Here is a 23,091-nt window from a genome sequence, read left to right as displayed (position 1 = left end):
GCTGCCCTAGGGGTCAGCTTTGGCCCTGTCTGCTGGAAAAGGCTTGGCATGATTGCCCAGAGGAGAAATGGGAGGCTGGCTGCAAGCTTTAACAAAATAAGAGAGTTGAAAGGGACCTTGGAGGTCTTCTAGTCCAACCCCGTTCAAGCAGGAAACCCTGCACCATTTCCGGCAGAGGGCGGTCCAGTCTTTCTTCCCGGCCTACATTTCCCACGTATCCAGTTTGCAGAACTAGGGAGGAAGGGGCAGGCCATGCCTGTTAGGCTTCATTAAGCTCCCCTCTCTCGGATGTTGTGGGAGGGGGGCGGGATGTCCCTGCGGTCCATGGCTGGGGGCAGCTCGGAAAGGGGTCTTCCCCCCGTCGCCTGGCAGCTCACCCTTTTCAACTCGCTCCCTGGGCTGCTTACGTACCTTCGCTGGTCACGCCTTCTTCCAGCTCATCTCCTTTCTGGAATTGGAGGAAGAAGGAAAGGGGGAGTGGGGAAGAAAAGAGAGAGAGAGCTTACCATTTTTATACCCTTCCTTCTTTAAGAACTGCGGGGGGGGGGGTGTAAGTATGTTGCCAGCAGGGTGAGCCAACTGAGGATGCTCCCAAAAACTCAGCCCCCGACTTGCCCCAACTCGGGATTTAAAAAAAGACAACAGCAAGAAAATGTGGCCCACAGATTTCTGACCCCGCTTGGCTTTGCCAACGCAGGAGAATCAATCCTCCAACGGATAAAAGTGACCTTCCGGATTCAGGGGTCGGCTGACTGTAGAATCCCCCCAGGATCCCACCATTCGTTGTTATCCTGGGAAGTCTCAGAAGCAGCAGCTTTCATGCCCTGCTTCCATCAGAAAGGGCTGGAGTAAGGGGCCACCGTGGGCCTCCCTCTTCCCAAGGACCCTTCTTGGCATCCCCACCTTCAGGGCAAAAGCACAGGGCTGGGGGAACAACCCCCCTCCTCCGATGAAATCCAAAGCAAAGGATCGTGCACGGAGAGATCCGTGGGATCTACCCAGCCAGCCGTGTCCTTCGAAGCGGGCAGGACGTTTCCCCATTCCGACACTAAGCCAAAAGTCCTTTGGAACATTTTTCTGCTCTGTATTTTGCAATGTGTTTCTATAGACTCGTGCTTCCTAATCTTGGCAATTCTTAAGAGAAGTGGACTTCAACTCCCAGAATTCCCCAGCCAGCTATACTCTAGAGCAGTGTTTCTCAACCTTGGCAACTTGAAGATGTCTGGACTTCAACTCCCAGAATTCCCCAGCCAGCTATACTCTAGAGCAGTGTTTCTCAACCTTGGCAACTTGAAGATGTCTGGACTTCAACTCCCAGAATTCCCCAGCCAGCGAATGCTGGCTGGGGAATTCTGGGAGTTGAAGTCCGGACATCTTCAAGTTGCCAAGGTTGAGAAACACTGCTCTAGACTTTCCTGTGGGCTGGGGAATTCTGGGAGTTGAAGTCCAGACATCTTCAAGTTGCCAAGGTTGAGAAACACTGCTCTAGACTTTCCTGTGGGCTGGGGAATTCTGGGAGTTGAAGTCCGGACATCTTCAAGTTGCCAAGGTTGAGAAACACTGCTCTAGACTTTCCTGTGGGCTGGGGAATTCTGGGAGTTGAAGTCCAGACATCTTCAAGTTGCCAAGGTTGAGAAACACTGCTCTAGACTTTCCTGTGGGCTGGGGAATTCTGGGAGTTGAAGTCCAGACATCTTCAAGTTGCCAAGGTTGAGAAACACTGCTCTAGACTTTCCTGTGGGCTGGGGAATTCTGGGAGTTGAAGTCCGGACATCTTCAAGTTGCCAAGGTTGAGAAACACTGCTCTAGACTTTCCTGTGGGCTGGGGAATTCTGGGAGTTGAAGTCCACTTCTCTTAAGAATTGCCAAGGTTAAGAAACGTTGCTTACACACCTTCCAAGTTCCTGGGAGTTGGCCAATCCTCCCCTCTCCTTCAGCACACATCTGTTCCAGAGGCCGCCCATGTCGGATGTCTCCCACCTGCCGGTCCAACCCTTCCCCCCCCCCCGTCTTCCTTTCACCCCACATCTTTTTTCCCAGGAGTACAGGAAGTACCTCGACTTACGGCCACAATTGAGCCCAACCTTTCTGTCGCTAAGTGAAATATTTGAGTTTTGCCCCATTTTATGACATTTCTTGCCACTCTTGTTAAGCGAATCACTGCAATTAAGTCAAGTGACAGAATGGTCAAGTACATCTGGCTTTCCCGTTGGCCTTCGCTTCTCGGGAGGCTACAAAAGCGGATCACGTCACCCGGGATGCTGCGGCCATCCTAAATACGAACCACTGGCCAAGCATCTGAGTTTGGATGGCGTGACCAGGGGACGCTGCCACAGTCCTTCGGGGAGAAAAACGGCCGTAAGTGGCTTTGCTCAGTGGTGTTGTAACTTCGAACAGTCACTGAATGAACGGTTGTAAGTCGAGGACCGCCAGTCTCTTAGAAACGTGTGCCAAAGGAGAGCTCCTGCCCTGGCAGCACCCTGCCCTCCTCCTCCTCCTCCTCCTCGGAGGCAAATTTCTAAAGTGCAAACGAGGACCAAAGCAGAAGAACCAGAGAGTCTCTTACCACGTCGGTACTCAGCCACTCCTCAATGTCCTCCATGACAGAGGATTGTGGGACAGGAATCTAGGCAGGGCAGCAAAGGCGGAAAAACAAGACCAAAAAATACACCCAGAAATATGGGCCCAGAATGAGGGGTGGGGGGAGAGAGAGGAAGGAACAAAAGAGAGGAAAAAGAGGGAGAAACAAAAACAAAAACACAAATATAGGCTGTGTAAGATGCATTGCTGTCGTAAAATTAAAATAAAAAGTGCACTGCTGTCATCGCACGGGGGGTAGGGGGTGGGGGTCGCAACCGAACGGGAAAAAAAAAAGCACACCCACAAAGAAAGCAATGTGAAAACGAGGCCGTGTGGCTAGCAAAACTCAACACAGGAAAGGTTATGATGAGTGAAATGGGGGGGTGGGGGGCGGTTGAGAGGGGTGGGCACCCTCTAAACCAGGAGCAATGGGGCTGCCACCTGCTTCCTAACCCACAACGGAAGGTAGGAGAGCAGGAAGGATGCCCTTCGAGGGGGAGCGGGTGGGCAGGAACGAAGGCTTTGGGAAACGGTGCCGAAGTGTGCAGCTGGGTGAGAGAAGCAAGACGGGGGGGGAAGAAGCCCCGGCCCATAAGGGTCAACCTCGGACCGGCTGCACGGACATCCGAAAATCCCTTGGGATTTAGTGGGACGGTTCTGAATTCCGAGATTCCTTTCGTCCCTGTTCCTCTTTCATGGGCACAAAGAAGCCTTCGCTGGGCAAATTCCGATCCACACAAGTTGTAAGGTGCTTCTGCGTATACACACATTCACACACGCAGACACACACAGCACACGCCTTCTGCCCCCCCCCCCTCTCAGGACAGTGGAGGGCGGATAACATCGGGCCGCCAGGCGATGGTCTAAATCAATATCGCAGCTGATTTTAATCTGAATTCTGTAGGTCAAGCGGTGGGGGGGGGGAGGGCCTCTCGCCCAAATTGATGCGCAACCCGAAGAACAATTCAATGTTAAGTTGTGATCCCGTCCTTTGCCTCTCATGTCCAGCAGGCTGCCTTGTGCGAATAGGTCTAAAAACCCCTTCTGTCCATTCCCCGCTTGGTCAAGGTGGTCTGGCTCAAAGACACAGATCAGGGGCGGAGGGGAGAGAGAAATCAATCGGATCTTTGCCAAATCTGGGCCAGGCAGAGCTGGCTTCTGCCGCAACCACACAGAATGAGATTCCCCCCCAGCTCAGGCCTGCTTGGAAACGGAACGCTCATCGAAACGATCAAATGATCCTCCAGCTTCAGACCCAAACCTGTGTCTTGCCATGTCAGATATTGTAATTGCTGGCTTTTCATTCCCCATTTGCCAAACGTTCCCCTTTCTCCAGTCCTGGGCTGTCTGGACAGAGGAGCGGACACTATAACCGTGGCTTGTCGATTCAGGTATTGTGCGGCAAGTCGCAGCCAGTGAAGCAACGGCTGGGGCCGGTTTCCATGCGTTGGTCAAGGGTCAACATGGAAGGAAGCTCCTTCAAAGCCACTTGGCTGCTGAGTCTAGGCTACGAGGTGCCCGAACCGAAGGGGGCTCGCAATCAAGACTGAGACACGTAGAAAAATATTGTCTGGAAAAGAGAATGAGCTGACCCGACATGCTTTAAATCCTTTAAGTTTCCAGCCTTTGGCGAGGGACTCTTCCTGTGTCCTTGCACTTCCGTCTCACCTGTCTGCTTGCACACTTGGGCAGGTCCATTGTATTATTAGGTGCCTCTCCTAAAGAGACACGGCTAGCAGCTTCTGCTGCTGGGAACATGGTTAGGGGTTAGTTGGACAGAGGAGGTCAAATATGTCCGTGTTAAGAACAAACAGGGATGGGGAGCTTCTGAAGGACAGACTGGGCAGCCACCAGCCTCTCCGATTCCGTACGGGTGTTGTTAAAGGGTCCGCGAAGGGGGCAGTAACCTTTTTTTCCAAGCTGAACAAACACAAGCTAGCAGTCTGGATGCTTGGAACAACGGAGGAGGGGGAGCAGAACGTTCAAGTCAGGGGGAGAAATATAGTTGTCTTAAGGGCCTCCCCAAGAAATTGAAACAGTGGGATGACCTGGTGTGGGGAAGGGTGCAATCTTTCGAGGGATTTAAAAGGTAAAAGATGTCAGGAGTTGCCTCCATTCTCTCTTGGGTGGGTGAGGGACTCTTTACAAGCAGTCTAGCTCCCCCTAATTATCACTCTGTCCCCTAATAGCAATAGCAGTTAGACTTATATACCGCTTCATAGGGCTTTCAGCCCTCTCTAAGCGGTTTACAGAGTCAGCATATCACCCCCAACAACAATCCGGGTCCTCATTTCACCCACCTCGGAATGATGGAAGGCTGAGTCAACCTTGAGCTGGTGAGATTTGAACCGCTGAACTGCAGATAACAGTCAGCTGAAGTGGCCTGCAGTACTGCACCCCTAACCACTGCGCTACCTCAGCCCTAAACAGCTTGCACCCACTTTTCCAAACCAAATCCCTTCCCTCCTTTAATGTTTTGCTAAGAATTTGTCTCCTGCAAAAATTCACAGTTCCTTTTCCTCCCTTCCCCCACCTGATTTCTATTACTTTTTTTAAAAAAATTCTCTTTGTATTTTATATTTTGACAAACCAATAAAAATGTGATTTTAAAAAAAGAAGCTGCGATCAGCAGCCTGGGGATGACTGCTATTGAAACTCCCCTTTCAATGTATAACTTCAGGGCGACTTAAATAATGTCCCACTAACTCCTGCATTTTCCTGCCTAGCTGTATTTAGGGTTTTTCCTTCCTTTGCAATAATAATAATAATAATAATAATGGTTCGAAAGCAGCAGAATCTTCCAGGCGGAATTTATACCCAGCATGCTGGGGGGAGTGTAGAACAGAGTTTCTCAAGCTAGACTACTTGAAGACGCGAGGACTTCAACTCCCAGCATAGCTGGCTGGGGAATTCTGGGAGTTGAAGTCCAGGCATCTTCCAGTGGTCCAGCTTGAAAAACACTCAGGTAGGCGTCTGCTGTTTTTGGGTTTTCTGCTCTTGTAGGCCATGCTGTTATTTCCCTCCTCTTCCTCCCAACCTTAGCAGGAAGGCGGATGAACTGAGGGCGGCCCAGGTATGCGGAGCTTCTGGGCTGCCCAGAGGAGGATGGGAGTTGAAGTCCAAAACACCTGAGGGCCTCAGAGGGGAAGAGGAAGAGACGGATCAAGCATCTTTCACCTGAGCTCACGTGGCTCTTTTGTGCTGCCTTGTGCAGAACCCCAAACGTCGGAGGACTTGTGTTTACCAGGGAGGGGAAAAAGGCAAAACTGCAGGTATTAAAAAATTAAAAAATAAAGACGGACGACAGTACAAGGGACCAGTGGAGAGATCCACCCAAGTATTGGAAAACAAGGCCAGCGCGCGAGCAATATGTCTCTTTGTGTCCCCCCCCCACCGCCACCCCCGTTCCCCGTCTGAAAAAAAGTACAGGTAGTCCTTGAGTTACGACCACAATCGAGCCCAAAATTTCTGTCAAGTGAGAGGTTTGGTAATAAATGAGTTTTGCCCCATTTTGTGACCTTCCTTGCCTCGGTGGTTAAGTGAATCAGTGCAGTGGTTAAGTTAGTAACCCGGTCGTTAAGTGAATCTGGCTTCCCCGCTGACTTTGAAGGTCACAAAAAGGGGAAATAAGACATGATCCCGGGATGCTGCAATGGTCATAAGTGTGGGCCAGTTGCCAAGCGTCTGAATTCTCATCACCCAGCCGTGGGGATGATGATTCCAAGGTCCTAACTGTGAAAAAGGATCCAAAGTCACTTTTTCCAGCGCCCTTTGTGAATTTTAACGGTCACTGAATGAACTGTTGTAAATCGAGGACTACCTGCATTCAGCCCCCCCCCCCCCGAGCAGCCCAGCCTTCCATCTCCCCACCCTCCCCTTACTTCCACCACGCTGGTCCTGTTTGAACAGGTTGAGTGACAGGTGAAGGGCGGGTGGTGAGGCCGGCGAAAAGGGGACACCGGGAGGCGTGAGGGCGACACGGAGGGGGGAGGGGAGGTCACCGGATGGCAAAATGGTGCTCACCATTCCTTGGGAAATGAGCCACCTGTCTATGGGCTCCATGGGGCAACTCCCACCTTTACCTCTCCGCTGTGTGTTGAGAACAGAAAGCCTCGTTACCATAGGTTAGAAAAACTCGCCCCACGCTGCCCCCCTCCCAAGGCAGATGCAGGACGTCCAGCTGCAGGCACCTGGGGAAAAGGCCTTGGGCCTCCCACCCGGTTCTAGAGAAGAATCGACAGCCTGAGGGTAGCGATAGCAATAGCAATAGCAGTTAGACTTATATACCGCTTCATAGGGCTTTCAGCCCTCTCTAAGCAGTTTACAGAGTCAGCATATCGCCCCCACAGTCTGGGTCCTCATTTCACCCACCTCGGAAGGATGGAAGGCTGAGTCAACCTTGAGCCGGTGAGATTTGAACCGCCAAACTGCAGCTAACAGTCAGCTGAAGTGGCCTGCAGTACTGCACTCTAACCACTGCGCCACCTCGGGTAGAGGAGGCGCCCCTTCCTGTGCCCACCTCCTGAGCCAAGAGGGCCACGCCTTTGCTTGCAAAGGTTCTCAACAAGCCATGCTTTGGGTACTGGCCAGCCAAGGCTGCAGGTGGGCCTCGGATTAGGACTGTAACAGGGACCAGGATTTCTGTCGCTGAGCGAGGCAGTTATGGAAGTCGTGCCCGGTTTTACCGATTTTTCAGCCACGGTGAAGTGTATCAGAGCTGAAAATCGAAAGGGCAGCGATGGCTACAGTGTACAAGGGTTGAAGGCAGCCAAGAAGCAAAATAAGAAGGTTTTCACCTGTGGGCAAAGTCTCGGGAGGAGGGGAGGGAGAGACACACCTTCACTACTCCGGCCCTGCTCCATCCAGGAGACCCTTTGAGCTGACAACACACGAAGCTCAACTCTGTGCCCTCCAGACCTGTACAATCTCTTCTCCCCAAACTCAAGAGGTCTGAACCGGGCCTTAAATGGCAGCAAAGGTTCCCTATCACCGATTATTACCACTGGAGGGATCCAATCCTGGCTATAAAGCTGATTGGGCAAATGCAAATCTCTCATTTTAACGGTGAGGATAAAAATGGGGGCAGGGGAAGAAAACAGAGCCACGGGCACTGCCTTGAACCAACTGTGTTTCGGGGGGGAGCACAAAGCATTTATTCTGATGAAGTTAACATTAATTAGAGATAGATGGGCATTTGGATGCTACAAAGGCCAGAATATGGAAGGGGATGATCAGCTGGAGAAAGTATAAAACCCTGGGGGAGGGGAGGGGAAAATCCCTCCTGGGGGAGAGGAGGTTGACAAATCAGGTCTCTGTGCTTAGCACTTAATCTAGACTGCGGGGGGGGAGGGGGGAGAAAGACTCCCCTCGCCTCAGTCCCAAAGCAGCACCCCGTATTTCTCCACACTAAATCAGGGTCTCTTTTAAGTATGGCAACATCCAGATGAAGCTGAGAGAGAAGGTGGGTCTTTGGGCCGTCTTCCAGAGTTTCCCACCGGCCCACTGGATATCTGGTCCCCAAATACTTCTAGACTGCTGAGCCCCCACCCCATGACCAAAGAAGGAGGCAACCCCAGCTCGCTCTGCCACACTTCCAGTCAGGTACCCCAAAAAACAGACAATTGCACACAAGGGAACGCACTGCCCTTCCGTGTCCTCAGCTTAAGAATGACACACACACACATCACACACCTACCCCCCTACCTACCTCTTTGGCAATACAGCAGAATAGACTTACCCCTCCTGAATTTGGTTTCCGGATATCCGGGGCAGGTGCCATCCCTTTAGTGGATCCCGTTGGTGGATCCTCCCTTGCCCTGCTGGACAAAAAGGAAAGAATTGCTGGAATAACCAGAAACCAACAATAGCGAAAGAGACCCAAAAGCAGGGTGGTTGTATTGGCAAGGAAGGAAGGAAAACAGCCAGTGCAGCCACCGGATGCCAGCACACGTAACTCTTTCTGCCTGCGGGGGAAGATTGGATTATGGGGAGCTGAATAATTCACACATGTAGAAAGCCGCACTTCGCTACCTCCTAAATCTGGGGATTTCGCGTCTCCCAGAAGCCCACCGGGCCAATCCAATTAAGGCAGAGGGAGCTGATTAGATAGAAATCCCTGCCCCCTCCTCTAAATCTGCCACAGGGTGGAGCCAATGGAACAAAGAGGAGAAAGCATCATTCATGCTTAACTACCACGGAGTCTCTGGGAGGTCTCTGGAGGCTGCCATTCATCCGGAAAGCCAGGAGGACTCCGTTTTTAACAGCCCTGAAAGCGGGGGACAATCACATCACCCAAACAACGGCCTGGCACGGCTGGAAAGGTCCCACGCTGCCTTTCTGATGGTCTTTGATTTCTCAGTGCCACTTGGATTGGCTCTGAGTAGCCTAGAAATAGTCTGAAATACGATCTAACTCAGCGATCCAAATTCCCTCTCGCAAAGGGGGAAGATCTGCTCCCATTGTGTTATCTAAAACAGGAAAGATGTATTCGCTGTAGCGCAGTGGCCACATAACGAAGGCGCCTGATCATTTGCTGACTGAGGGGATTTGAAGCTGGGGCCCAGAGGACGACTCTTGGCCTGCGCGGCTCTTTCAGTCCTAGGAGCCAAGTTTTATCTAGTGGTTAAGGCACCTGGCTAGGAAGCAGGAGATGGCGAGTTCTAGTCCTGCCTTAGGCACGAAAGACGGCTGGGTAAACATTGGTCCAGCCACTCTCCCTCAGCCCAGCCCACCTCCCAGGGTTGTTGTTGTTGAGAGGGAAACAGGAGGAGGAATACGTGTTGGATCTGTTCACCACCTTGAGTTTCATTTGTAAGAGCCGAGGTGGCGCAGTGGGTAGAGTGCAGTACTGCAGGCCACTTCAGCTGACTGCTATCTGCAGTTCGGCGGTTCTAATCTCACCGGCTCAGGGTTGACTCAGCCTTCCATCCTTCGGAGGTGGGTGAAATGAGGACCCAGACTGTGGGGGGCGATATGCTGACTCTGTAAACCGCTTGGAGAGGGCTGAAAGCCCTATGAAGCGGTATATAAGTCGAACTGCTATTGCTATTGTAAAAATGATGAAGGCGGAATACAGAGAAGAAATACGTTTTCGGAGAGGCAGCGGAATCCATGCCACACCCACTTACGTTTTGCGCTGATCTGTCCCGGAGACGCCTCTCGTTTGTGCGAACACGTCAAAGTCATCCCGGGGGTTGCTGTGGGGGAGCGAGCTGAGAGCCCCACTCACGTTGTTTGTGCCCAAATCTACGGAGGGGACACAGAGGACAAAAAGCTAGAACTCCTAAGCGAAGGAAGATGGGACCGTTTGGCTTTGAACGAAAAGGGGGGAAAAGTGGCCCTGGGTCGTTTTTTAATGGTGAGCCTTGGTGCCTTCACACGTTCCCTGCAGCCAAGCCTGAAGGCGGCCAGATTTCCTCCCCTTCTTCCCTTCACGTGGACAGAAGGGCTGAACCCCCCCCCCCCCCGGTCTGGTCTCCTCTCCCGTCACAAGCCCAGCGCCGGGATCTGGAAGAGGAGCTTAGATTGAAAACGCATCTCTGGGGAGGTGAGGAAAGAGAGAGAGAGATCAGATTCAGGAGGAGGAAATGGTGCCACATCCAGTCCTCCATGCCTCTTTGCGGTGCCGGAGTCTCCGAGCCAGAGAAGGGACCCAGGAATCAATTAAATGAGACGCAGCTTGAGGGTAATATGGGACGTAAATCTTGAGTCTAAGAGCCCCACTGGGACAAACGCAGATTTGCGCACAGCATGGTTTGACGATTGAGCTCCAGGTAATGGAAGGTTGTGTCTTATCACAGAGACTTATTGTGCACAAATCTGTTGCAAGTGAAAAAGGGCCTCGTTGTATCTAAATGCAGAGGGTTGGATCCTAGGTCTTTCCTCCTACAGAGCTGCCGGCATCCGACCTGGCAACCCCCCCAGTTTCAAAGGCCCTCGCTGTGGACTAGCTTCTTGAGACGAAGGGAAACTACAATACTCACCGAGCCCAGCAAGCTGAGAGGAGAGGGTGGCGGCGGGGGCTGTGTTTCCCACCATGGGGCTGACCACTGCTGGGGACCCAGGGCCCAGGTCTATTAAGTTGTCCTCGGTCACTTCGCTGAGAACCTGCAGGGACACACAGGGTAGCAGCAGGGGTCACCCGAGAGCAATGGCATCACCGGTGGATCACAGGAGTCGGAGGCAGCACCGGGCGGCTCGGTGGAAGCCCAGGGTGTTACGGCCAGGAGGGGAGGTGTACACAAGCACCCACACCCCTTAAACCTCTCTTCAGATGTTTTCGTTCTTTCCCTGGCCGTGTCATCTGGGCTAAAAGGGGCAGAATTCTACCAGTGCTGAGCCTCCCCTCCCAACACATAGAACAGTGGTTCCCAAACTTGGCAACTTTAAGACTTGTGGACTTCAACTCCCAGAATTCTCCAGCCAGCAGAGCTGGCTGGAGAATTCTGGGAGTTGAAGTCCACAAGTCTTAAAGTTGCCAAGTTTGGGAACCACTGACATAAAAGGAGAATAATTACAGCCGAGAATTTTACACACAGAAAAAAACAGACTGAACTTTGATTGAGCCATTTGGGCCACCATCCTGATTTTCTGATTAGGACGATGAGGTTCCAAAAACGGGCAATTTCCAAGCTAGGTATTTCCATTTTATCCTTTCCCACATCAGCTTGAAATGGCTGGGTTCCTCCCAATCTGCCAGAAGACCTCCCGCTGTTGCTTTGCCAACAGAGGCACAACCCGTTACGCTTAATATTCATGGTAAATATTCGCAATTCCTAGGGGACGAGGGGACACTCTGGCCTCAAGGAAAGACATTAGCTGTTACGCTGCTTAGAAAGGCTGGCGGGAGGACTTACTCCGTTGCTTGAATTCTGTGCTGATCGGCCCAGCCTGTATCGTTCAAACCTACAGGAAGACGAGAAGAGAGGAAAAAGGAGGGTAAGGGGCACTCTTGAAGGAGTGTGGGTCTTCATCCAAAAGCGGGAATGGGAAGGAGAAATTACTGTGGAGCTAAAGGGGGAAGAGTTGATTCTGGGTAAGACCTCCCGACCTCCCAGGAGAGCACTACAAGACCCATATGCCATTCTTTCCCCATCTCCCTTCTCTTTCTTTCTTTCTTTCTTTCTTTCTTTCTTTCTTTCTTTCTTTCTTTCTTCCTTCCTTCCTTCCTTCCTTCCTTCCTTTCTTCCTTCCTTCTTTTTCTTTCTTTCTTTCTTTCTTTCTTTCTTTCTTCTTTGTTTCTATCTGTCTTTATTTCCTTCCTTCCCTCCCTGCCTCCCCCCCCCTCTCCTCCTCCTCCCTCCCTGCATGCTGAAGCACTTAACTGGACTTGATATAGCAATAGCAATAGCAGTTAGACTTATATACCTCTTCATAGGGCTTTCAGCCCTCTCTAAGCGGTTTACAGAGTCAGCATATCGCCCCCACAGTCTGGGTCCTCATTTCACCCACCTCGGAAGGATGGAAGGCTGAGTCAACCCTGAGCCGGTGAGATTAGAACTCTTATTACTGCTGGTAATCAGCAGTCAGCTGAAGTAGACTGCAGTGCTGCATTTAACCACTGCGCCACCTCGGCTCTAAATATCTGCTTCTAGGCAAACAATCAGACCCTTGCAATGCAGATCAAATGCTTGTGATCTGTTTTGCAGAGCGAGGCCCACATCTGGAATGCAATATCCGTAGCAGCAGCCGGTTCCTGTTTTTGGGTGCCTGGCTGGCATGCATGATTTTCCCCATGGAAGCTTTTTCCCGGACATCTAGCGCCCCAACTGTACACACATGACACCCCACCGAGACAGGCACCAGTGTAGAGTCAATTATTGACAGCTGAACAGCCGAGAAAGAGCCGAAGTGGTTTAAGGCAGCTTTGACACTCCCGAGAGAGTTCTCTGCTCTGCCTCCTGGGAGGGGAGGGACTGAACGGAGAAGCCCCAGGAAGTAGAGAAAAGGCAAAGAAAAGACTCCTGAGCACACCCCGCCCCTCTTCTGGAGGGGACACCCCGCGCCCCAATGCGGTCTCCTTAGAGAGGGGAGGCCTTCTTGGCTTGCCCCGCCCTTGTGCCGGGGGATCTAACTTCTCCAAGGGAAAAAAAGAGAGGGCACCTCTCGTATCGGAGGAAGACGTTATTCAAGTCATCGTTGGCATGAAGCAGCTCCTCGGTGACTTCTTCGTTGGACACCCTGGAGATCAGCTCCACGATCCGTTGCTGCATCGCTCGGCAGGTGCGGTTCAGCTCCTGGGAGAGGAGACAGGGAGGCGGCTGAGAGCAAGGAACAGCCTCCAGGGGTGGCACCGCAAGCGGGAGCCTGGATGTTCACCTCCAGGAGGAGGAGGCCCTGCTGCCTTTCGAGGGTAGCTTTGCTTCCAGGGGTCTCTTAGGGAGGCTGTGGCCCACATCTGGCCTCTCTGGTCAGCTGTTTCGGCTCCCTCGGCAAAAGGGGCCCAGCCTCTCCAGTAGATCCACCTCTGCCCACTGGGCCTCACATTCACCGCAAGAGAGGCCAGCTCCTCCCACCGGATTTTTCGTGAGTGGTGACCTTTAACAACAGCTGGCCTGGATCCGGAGGCTTCCCTGCCAGTGGAGAGAGGAATTGGCGGAGTGGTGGACAGCATCCAACCTCAGAGAAGGAGAAGCTGCCTGGGCTGCCTCTGCCGAGACTGGCATTCGGAGCGTGGCATCCGTCTCCGCTCAGGTCCTCCAGCTGCTGCAACAGCTTGAAGGCCACGTGTGCCAACGTTCCGCTTTAATCTCGTCAGTTTAGAGCCAGGCGGTGGCATTTCAGCCGTTGGGACTCAGGTAGTGGAGACAGGCTGGTGCAGCATCGGGAAGTTGCCTTGTGCACCAGGGCTTGGTGGCTTCTATTGTTCGGCTCCCTTTTTAAAAGGGGCCACAACCAACCACACATTTATCTCGGTTTCTTCAATGCAAGTCACTAAAGGGGCACCTACAGACCACGACTTGCTCTCCGTCATCCGAGGAGGCCGGGCAGAGAATAACGGGCTGAAATCCCAGTAAGAGAGGCCAAATTAGTCCAAGACTGGACTACTGTAATGCGCTCTACATGGGGCTGCCCCTGAAAAGCGTTCGGAGACTGCAACTAGTCCAGAACGCAGCTGCGTGAGTGATATTGGGTGTACCAAGATACACCCACATTACACCTATCCTCCGCGAGCTGCATTGGCTTCCTTTTGGTCTCCGGACGCAATTCAAGGTGCTGGTCATTACCTTTAAAGCCATACATGGCTTAGGACCAGGATACCTGCGAGACTGCCTACTGCCACATACCTCCCAACGGCCGGTGAGATCCCACAGGGTGGGCCTCCTTCAGATGCCGTCAGCCACAGTGTTGGCTGGCGACTCCCCGGAGGAGAGCCTTCTCTGTGGCTGCTCCGGCCCTTTGGAATGAGCTACCCCCAGAGAAAGCCCAAAATTTCTGTTGCTGAGACATTTCTTCAGTGAATTTTGCCCCGTTTTACGACCTTTCCTGCCACAGTTGTTAAGTGAATTGCTGCAGTGGTTACGTTAGTAACCCAGAGGTTCAGGGAATCTGGTTTCCCCGTCGACTTTGCTGTCAGGTGGTCGCAAAAAGGGGATCACGTGACCCCCGGAACCGTCATAAATACGAGCCAGTTGCCAAGCGTCTCAATTTTGATCATGTGACCCTGGAGAGGCTGCCGTGGTTGTGTGAAAAATGCTCATGCAAACCGCTTTTTCCGGTGCCGTTGTAACTCTGAATAGTCACTAAACGAATGGCCGTAAGTCGAGGATTACCTGCTGTGCAGAAGAGCTAGGAAAACCGCCCCTCTCATAAATTCACCTGCAGTAACTCCAGGTCTGAGGAATCCTCTTGCCCGGGGACCATTTCCGTCAGCATCTCCGACATCACTTTGGTGTTGCCACGAACAATGTCCAACTCGCTGCGTAATCGTGCAATCTGGGGGAGGGGGGGAGAGAGAAGGGGGAGGGCAGGCAGGGAAGGAGGAAAGAAGTGCTTTTGTACGTAAAAGCCGACCCAGGTCTCCTGAAAGAGTGCAGGGGAGGGGGTCACCCCGGAGCCCCGTCCTCCAGAGACTCTACCTGTTCCGTATTTGCTATGATGGGGCCGGTCACGTTCAGAGGGGGGGTCTGGGGAGCCGGGAAGGACGTGGGGGAGGTGCTGGAGCTCATCTTCTGCTGAGACTGGGACTTGTGCATGTTGGCAGCTGGGTCGATTTCAGGGACGCTCTAGCAAAGGAAACGGCGGTTGGCGAAAGAGAGACCCCGCCCACATTTAAATATGCAGAGGGGAGGGTGCCTGTCTGTGTGTGTGTGCGTGTGTGTGTGTGTGTGTGTGTTCAACAGTCACCTAAATGGTCTGGAGGCCCAAAGATTCTGCAGCCTCCCCTCCAAACAGCTACTAGCCCATCACCCTGGCAGTCGGGGTGCTAAAAGTGCCCGGGATCAGATCCTGTGAGGTTGTTCTAAAACAGTGTTTCTCAACCTTGGCAACTTGAAGATGTCTGGACTTCAACTCCCAGAATTCCCCAGCCAGCATTCGCTGGCTGGGGAATTCTGAGAGTTGAAGTCCAGACATCTTCAAGTTGCCAAGGTTGAGAAACACTGTTCTAAAAGACAGGTGTCTTTTCCGGCTCAATGAATGCCCGGCGGTATTCTAGGGTTCGTTACCTTACAATTTATCCCCCCCCCCCGTTTAATTTGCAGCCTGGGTCCTTGGGTGGGAGCTCTTATTTCTCCACCCTTAGAGACCGCCTGCTGCCAATTACCTCCCACAGACCCATTAGATCGCACAGGGTCGGCCTCCTCTGGGTTCCATCCACCAGCCAATGCCATCTGGCTACGACCCGGGGGAGGCCCTTCTCTGTTGCAGCTCCGGCCCTTTGGAACGAACTCCCCGCGGAGATTCGGACCCTCACCCCTCTCCCTGCTTTCCCGAAAAGCCGTTAAAACCTGGCTGTGCCGGCAGGCCTGGGGTTGATGAGCTCCCTTCCCCTCTCGACAGGTGTGGTTGTTGGTCATTTTAAATGCCTATTTTGTACTTGTATGTTTCCCCTTCCCGTTTAAGTTGTTCGCCGCCCTGAGTCCCTTTTAGGGAATAGGGCGGCATATAAATAAAATAAAACTTAAACTTACTCTCTGTGGGGTGTGTATTGGAGACAGGGCATCCAAATCTGCCACTGGAAACTCTATGCCTTTCCTCTTCAGCTCTTCGTAAATGTGCACCACTCCTGTGAGGTCAGGGCTGCTTCGAAAGGCATCAGCCCAAGCCTGGTGGGGGGGGGGGGAACAATAATAATAAATAAATCAAAATCAGGCTGTCAGATTGTCAGGCCATTTCTACACAATCCATATTTCTTCACTGGGGCACCAGGGACCAGTTCCACGGAGAGAGGTTTTTCCGCGGACCAGAGGTGGGTTGTGTGGTTTTTCATGTGCTTTCTGGTGTGCTGCAGCCCAGTGCCTGGAGGTTGGGGGACACCTGCATGAAGTTGTCTGAACTGATCGCTTTTTCTTGGCCTCATTACAACAGAGAGATCATGGGAGATCACGCCCCCCCCACAACAGCCCTAGGAGAGGGGCTCACTAGAGACCCTCCTGAAATTACCCTTCATCTTTTTGTTTATTTATTTATTTATTTTTATTGAAAATTTTAAAAAAGGTTTTACAAATATTTACCTCCCTCCCCCACCCTCCCCACCCGAGCCCATCTACCCCCCCCAACCTCCCCCCCCCTGTCTTCCCAGAGCAAATACAAGGTATAAATCTTTAACAATCATATTCTAAAATAAACTAAAAGTAACTTGGCTTCCTCTTTCATTTGTGCTTTAACTCCTCTTTTGTTAAGCTAACTATAAACAAATTAAATCATTCCTTGCTTTTTCAATCATAAGCTGTCTGGAATTTTTTAGTCCCGTATTTATTTTGAATATAGTCAATCCATCTTCTCTACTCCAGTTTATATTTCTCATCTGAATGATCCTTAAGATATGCTGATATTTTAGCCATTCTGAAATTACCCTTCATCTTTAGCGTGATGGAGAGAAAAGCTATGAAACAGGCTAGAAACAGTCCTTTATCCTGATACTTTGGGGCATGGGGACCTTTATGTGCTAGTCAAGAGTTAAAGGTGGGATTCAAACCCTCAAACATTGCACAAATGAATCAGGTTCAAAAACATAGATAGATAGATAGATAGATAGATAGATAGATAGATAGATAGATAGATAGATGATAGATAGATAGATAGATAGATAGATAGATAGATAGATAGATAGATAGATAATTCGTAATTCGTAATTTAATGAGCTTATATGCCGCCCAATCCCGGAGGACTCGGGGCGGCTTACAAATATGAAATAAAATAAAATTACAAATAGGGGGGAGAAACAAAAACAGTTTAAAAAACACAACATACATTTGGCTTAGATAGATAGATAGATAGATAGATAGATAGATAGATAGATAGATAGATAGATAGATAGATAGATGATAGATAGATAGATAGATAGATAGATAGATAGATAGATAGATAGATAGATAGATGGATGATAGATAGATGATAGATAGATGGATGGATGGATGGATGGATGGATGGATGGATGGATAGATAGATAGATAGATGATAGATAGATGATAGATAGATAGATAGATAGATAGATGATAGATAGATAGATAGATAGATAGATAGATAGATAGATAGATAGATAGATGATAGATAGATAGATGATAGATAGATGATAGATAGATAGATGGATGGATGGATGGATGGATGGATGGATGGATAGATAGATAGATAGATAGATAGATAGATAGATAGATAGATAGATGATAGATAGATGATAGATAGATAGATAGATAGATGATAGATAGATAGATAGATGATAGATAGATGATAGATAGATAGATAGATAGATAGATAGATAGATAGATAGATAGATAGATAGATGGATGGATGGATGGATGGATGGATGGATGGATGGATGGATGGATAGATAGATGATAGATAGATAGATGATAGATAGATGATAGATAGATGATAGATAGATAGATAGATAGATGATAGATAGATAGATAGATAGATAGATAGATAGATAGATTAAAAGGACTATCAACCTGCTACAGCCTGGCCAATGGAAGCTTCAGAACTAGGTGGCCTTAAAACCGTTAGGACTTGTGATGCTAGCTCTATCCTCAGGGAGAGAGAGAGAGGGAAATGTAAACAATATACCTGAATCAGGGCAAGGACTTTATCTTGAACGATGGTGGGAGGATTGTTCTTGGGTGAAATTATTTTCACCAGGACACCGTCTATGAAATCTCGGTTTGCTACGAGGATATGGAAGCGATGGCCGCAGTTCTTTACACACGTTTCCAGAACCTTGGTGTGAAAAACACATTTCAGGTGCAGAAGAGAGAGTCAACACTCAGCATCCTAAAAAAAGAGAGCTGCTAGGTCGGGTTCCAGGACAACGGATTTGTTCCCCTCAAGTCTCCAGATCTTGATTTCTTGTACTTACCGTTAGGGCGAGCATCACCTCTCTGTAGTTTTTGTTTCCGTTCAGCCTCTTCTTGAGCGCTCTAACGGCATCCTTCGGGCTGAGGAGGGAAGGAGGAGAGGATGGTGAGCTCCCCAGGTGCCTCTGAAGCACAGAAACACAACAACCCCGGTTTTAAGCTGTTTGTGCACACCTGTTTTGAACCTGGGTGCTTGGAGGCACCGGTGTTTCTTCAATTACAGTGGAGCCTCTCAAAGGATAACACAATCCCCTGAGGCAACACACAAATACTTTCAGCAAATAAAAAAGCCAGGGCAGGAGCTATGAAGATACTGAAAAGACACCAGCAAAAAGACAGCACTAGCACTTAGACTTATATACCGCTTCACATTGCTTTTACAGCCCTCTCTAAGCGGTTTACAGAGTCAGCCTCTTGCCCCCCCAACAATCCCGATCCTCATTTTACCCACCTCGGAAGGATGGAAGGCTGAGTCAACCTGGAGCCAGTGAGATTTGAACTGTGGAACTGCAGCTAGCAGTCAGCTGAAGTAGCCTGCCGTGCTGTGCTCTAACCACTGCGCCACCCAAACCAAAAGATGTTGGTTTTGTGAAGCTTTTGTCTAAAGGGAGACTGCAGAAGATGGGCCAACAATATTGCGATGGCATTTGAACACAAACAGCTGCGTTGGACTAAAGTATTCCAGCTACTTGAAATATTATTGAACACTTTCTTGAACAACGTCTTACAGAACAAGCTCTTCAGGCTTAAAATGAAATGCTGGGGGCTGTTTGGCTCATAAAACTTCAAGTCATTGGTCCATTTAGTGCCATCTTCTCTGCTTGATTAGGGTTAAGGCAAGCGAACACAGTCTGCGGTTATCGGGAGCCAAACATCTAAACTGCTGGTAGAGACCACCTGACCAACAAGCCACTACTCTTCCCAGAGAAAGACGCCTCCAAAATCGCAAAAGGCAAATCTACCGTCAGCTAACAGGGTGTGCAAAGACATACCCTTCTTCTGTCTCATTGATGATGTCGCATATCTCCATGTTCAGCGTCCAGTCTTCGCTCTGTAGGGAGCCATCCGTGGCTTTTTCTGTAAGACAACCAAATACGTTGCTCATCTTCTGTGAAATTGACAGGCAAACTGGCTACCTTTACCTATAACTCTGCGCAGTACAACACAAGGTGTTCCATCAAGATTTTCTTCCTTCCAAACAAATGGTGCAGAATTGTTCAGAATTACATAAAATATAGTGCCAACATACCGTGTCACGGTTTGCAAAAAGTGAGCAACCTGAAGGGCCCGAAGTTTAGAAAATGACTCATAAAAGGTACCAGGACAAAGAAAAGGTTTCCGAAGTAGCTTGGAAGGGAAATATTTTGAAATCAAATTTTGAGCCCGCCAGCTTTCTGCCATCTGATAGAGCAACCTCTTCCGGCCAACAGCACTAAATCACCTGTGCTGTCCTTTTACCTTTTTCCTTTTGTGCCAGGAAGCCTCTTAAGGAGGGGAAGCCCAACAGTTCATAAGCCATTTGACTGGTGCCACATGCAAAATGAAGCAGACAAGAAAAATCCATAACCCCTTGCTAGAGGGCATGGGGGAGTGGGGGGGGGGGAGAAGCAAAGTTATTAGCAAAGTCCAGGTCACGCTATCAAACTCAGTGCACAACATTTTTTGAGGCCAAGAAATGAATTTTGAATGATATGGCAAAAAGTAGATTATGCCTTGGATAAAAAATCAGTTTAATATTTGCATTGAAATGTAATTATTATGGTAATACGCCAGTTGTCTATTTCAGTGTTTCTCAACCTTGGCAACTTGAAGATGTCTGGACTTCAAGTCCCAGAATTCTGGGAGTTGAAGTCCAGACATCTTCAAGTTGCCAAGGTTGAGAAACACTGGTCTATTTACTCTCTTGTTACATGAAAAATTACTGTTTGGCAACAATTTTCAAAGTGTACATCTTTTGTAAAGAGGTCTCAGGCTGAACATTTCTGATCTAGGTGAAAGCTGACAAATTATAACTGGGTATAATGTGGGACGGGGGGGGGAGACGGGCACACCCACAAATGCCGTTAAATACTTCATATTAGCAAGAGATAAAGCATATAAGTCAACCAATCTATTTCTTGTTATACATGTTCCTTTTGAAGATTTAATGTTTGGTTCTTGAGGATTGCCTATTGCAATATATAATGCATTTGAAATAGGCTTATGGCACCCTCAAAGCACTTTACAATATGGATGCGTTCTGGTGTGTACCGTATTATGTATCTGCAGAAATATTCGACCACAAAATCTCGAGTACCCATCACATCCTGGTCTGAGGCCACTCCAGCATCTTGTCAAGTTATTCATAGCAGCTAATTGACAAGTACTGCAGAGGGATCCAATTTGATCAGAGGGGATAATGGTGGAGCTTTTGGGTTCTGTGGTCCGAAGTTGAAAAATAATCACTCCATCTTCTGTTTCAAGAAAATGGCCCTTTGCTATTTGGAGGAACTGCAGTGGAATACGATCTCCGGCTGTTAAAACCTGCCCACTTGTAGGCACTTTTGCCAACCTCATTTACGCCGTCCTCTTAAGTCACTGCCTGAATGCTGGGAAGGGTCAGCTGCGTACCAGTAAGTTAAGGTCCAATTCTTGCAAGACAGATGGATTGAGCTAAACAATGGCTTACTGAATAAGTGAAAGTGTTGTTGGATGATGCAGAAGCCGTGGTTTTTGCACCACAATAGCTAAGCTCACATGATATCTTCGGTTGAAACCCAAATTAATTCCATTTGGGCTTAGCTTGATGTGCGAACCGAGCCATTCTCTTGGTCAGCAGGCAATCTAATTGGAAACAGCTGTTCAGAATGAGATTTGGAAGAGAAATGGTCTTTTTTTTTTTAATGTGCAGGCCTGCGCTTGCTTTACAGATTTATCGTTTTTATTCCCGTTGTGCTACCGAGCAACCTGTGTGCCAAGCCATATTTTGCTTCCATTAGCAATATGTCGCATCAAACCAGACCACCATGATTTTTTAAAAAAATATTTGGAATCCGGAACGTTCTCATCCCCCTCCCTTTTTTTAAAAAAAAAATTCTGGATCTTTCACCCTTTGGATTTTTGTCTTCAGGAATATTTTTTGCATTAGCATTCGGCTATTAACCACCGGATATGCTAGAAGCTATTATATAATTTTGCATACAAAAAAGAGTAGGGAGGAGTTAGAGGATACCAAGGAAGATTCCATGCTTAGCAAAAAGGAACTAAAAAGCATATAATCAGCAATAGTCATGGACCTGTTGACAAGAGTCATTTAATAACCGTTCAACTTGCAGGGAGGATCTAAAAAGAAAGAGGGAAGGCAGGCAGAGATTCTCCCTGAATCCCTTGGAGGAAACAGACAGTATCAAAACAACACACCATCCCTCACTGGTTTTAAACTGGGAAGCCATTATTAACACGCGCTTGGATTGTTGGTGTCCAACAGCTTTCACTGTTTGAATATCTCTCCTAATGTCCCTTGGCAACTTTAAGACTTGTGGAGTCTAAGACTGTCTTCTCTTATTTTTTCTTTAAAACTAAGATATGTTAAGTATATTGATATGGAAGCATAAATACCATCAACATAGAATGGAGTTTGCTCAGAAGTGGAAATACACCAATGAGAGGAAGAGTGGGAAGCAGAGGAGAGAAGAAAGATAGGAAGAGAGGGATAGGAGAGAGGGTAAGGGGGGAAGATGAGGAGGATAAGGAGGAGTGGAATGAAGAGAGAGGAGAAGGAGAAAGGAAGGGGAAGTAGAATAGGAAAGGATGATGGAGGGAAGAAAGGAGGTAGGAGAGAGGCAGAAGAAAGAGGTGTATGGAGAGCAGAAGAGCCAATAATGGGTTTTTATCTTTCTGGGCGTTGATGACGAGAGGAACTGATGTAATTACTACTTAATACAATAGGATATTGGCTATGTAATAGTATACATGCGATTTTATGTTATGAAAATGGAAAATAAAAAAGTATATTTCAAAAAAAAGAAAAAAAAGGAAAAAAAGACTTGTGGAGTTGGCTGGCTGAGGAATTCTGGGAGTTGAAGTCCACAAGTTGCCGATTTTGGAGACCCCCCAATGAGTAGTCATCAATGAATAGCCAACTGAATTTAAAGCCTGAAAGAATCCACAATTTCAGAAAATTCCAGAGAAGTTCTTCCTCCAGCCTGAATTATTTTATATACTGTTGTTTGAGATTCTGCGGGTGCCTTCATTAGCTAGCTCTCAGCCTCAGGGGACAATTAGGATGGTCTTCTCAGAGTTCAACACAGCTCTGCAGGGTCTCTTGGCTAACTCTGGGCTTTCACAGAAATCTTGCCCAATCTTTCACGGTCAAAAAATTCTGCCAGAAGAACTTTCTGCCATTGCAAATAGGGCAAACACATAGAGGGAATTGCATCAGGGATGAATGAACAAACATATTGCTCATTAACCTTCGGAAAGTATTTATCCTTTTACTGCTTCAACCTGTTTCACAGCTGAGTTATTTACATTTTACAAGAGAGAAAGATAAGCCTCTGATCATCTCCACCCTTTCGTGAACAGGGTTTGCTCATGTTTACCCAATGTCCTAGTGTGCTGGCGATTAAATTTTCATGGGAATCAATGCCATTTACTGGCAGAGGAAGCACAATGCTGATGCATTTCTAGCCCTAGATATTTTCGGAGGCCACCGGCTTTAATTGCAGATGCCAAAACTTTCATCAATCCAATAGGTTTTAATGGGACCAGTCTCCATCTTCTCTAACATCAAAAGGGCACGTGAAACAACAACCGGATGATTGCATCTCCCACACCAGCCCGGAAGAACCACAGAACCATTCAACAAGGAAAGTCAGTGAACTATGAACTACTTCAGCCAAGGTTATACAGCAGATATTTCATCCAGGACATTTTTGCTTTTTCCCCTCCCCTGTTCAAATTAAAGTGAAATCCCCGGCAGTCTTTTTAAGGCTGCTTGCCCTCTGCTACCAGAGGAAAA

General features: G+C 48.9%; 1 protein-coding gene across 3 annotated transcripts in view; it reads right to left on the bottom strand.

The window, feature by feature from the left end:
* Nucleotides 1-23,091, bottom strand: part of TOM1L2 (target of myb1 like 2 membrane trafficking protein) — a 29,547-nt gene that overhangs the window by 2,965 nt on the left and 3,491 nt on the right. The window contains exons 2-15 of one of the 3 annotated variants that reach the window (XM_032231186.1): nucleotides 19,085-19,169; nucleotides 18,095-18,173; nucleotides 17,806-17,955; nucleotides 15,711-15,845; nucleotides 14,658-14,804; nucleotides 14,398-14,514; nucleotides 12,682-12,815; nucleotides 11,436-11,484; nucleotides 10,563-10,686; nucleotides 9,708-9,825; nucleotides 8,318-8,399; nucleotides 6,604-6,669; nucleotides 2,567-2,626; nucleotides 412-448 (exon numbers count right to left, since the gene is read on the bottom strand). In XM_032231186.1, the coding sequence (XP_032087077.1) occupies nucleotides 412-448; nucleotides 2,567-2,626; nucleotides 6,604-6,669; nucleotides 8,318-8,399; nucleotides 9,708-9,825; nucleotides 10,563-10,686; nucleotides 11,436-11,484; nucleotides 12,682-12,815; nucleotides 14,398-14,514; nucleotides 14,658-14,804; nucleotides 15,711-15,845; nucleotides 17,806-17,955; nucleotides 18,095-18,173; nucleotides 19,085-19,169 (1,383 nt within the window). The remainder of the gene's footprint in view (nucleotides 1-411; nucleotides 449-2,566; nucleotides 2,627-6,603; nucleotides 6,670-8,317; nucleotides 8,400-9,707; nucleotides 9,826-10,562; nucleotides 10,687-11,435; nucleotides 11,485-12,681; nucleotides 12,816-14,397; nucleotides 14,515-14,657; nucleotides 14,805-15,710; nucleotides 15,846-17,805; nucleotides 17,956-18,094; nucleotides 18,174-19,084; nucleotides 19,170-23,091) is intronic. The other 2 variants (XM_032231187.1, XM_032231188.1) reach the window with 2 other exon arrangements.

The sequence above is a fragment of the Thamnophis elegans genome, chromosome 14 (assembly GCF_009769535.1).
Source record: "Thamnophis elegans isolate rThaEle1 chromosome 14, rThaEle1.pri, whole genome shotgun sequence".
Classification (NCBI taxonomy): Eukaryota; Metazoa; Chordata; class Lepidosauria; order Squamata; family Colubridae; genus Thamnophis; species Thamnophis elegans.
The sequence above is the reverse complement of the archived record's forward strand: the minus strand, read 5'-3'. Positions and strand labels throughout refer to the sequence as shown.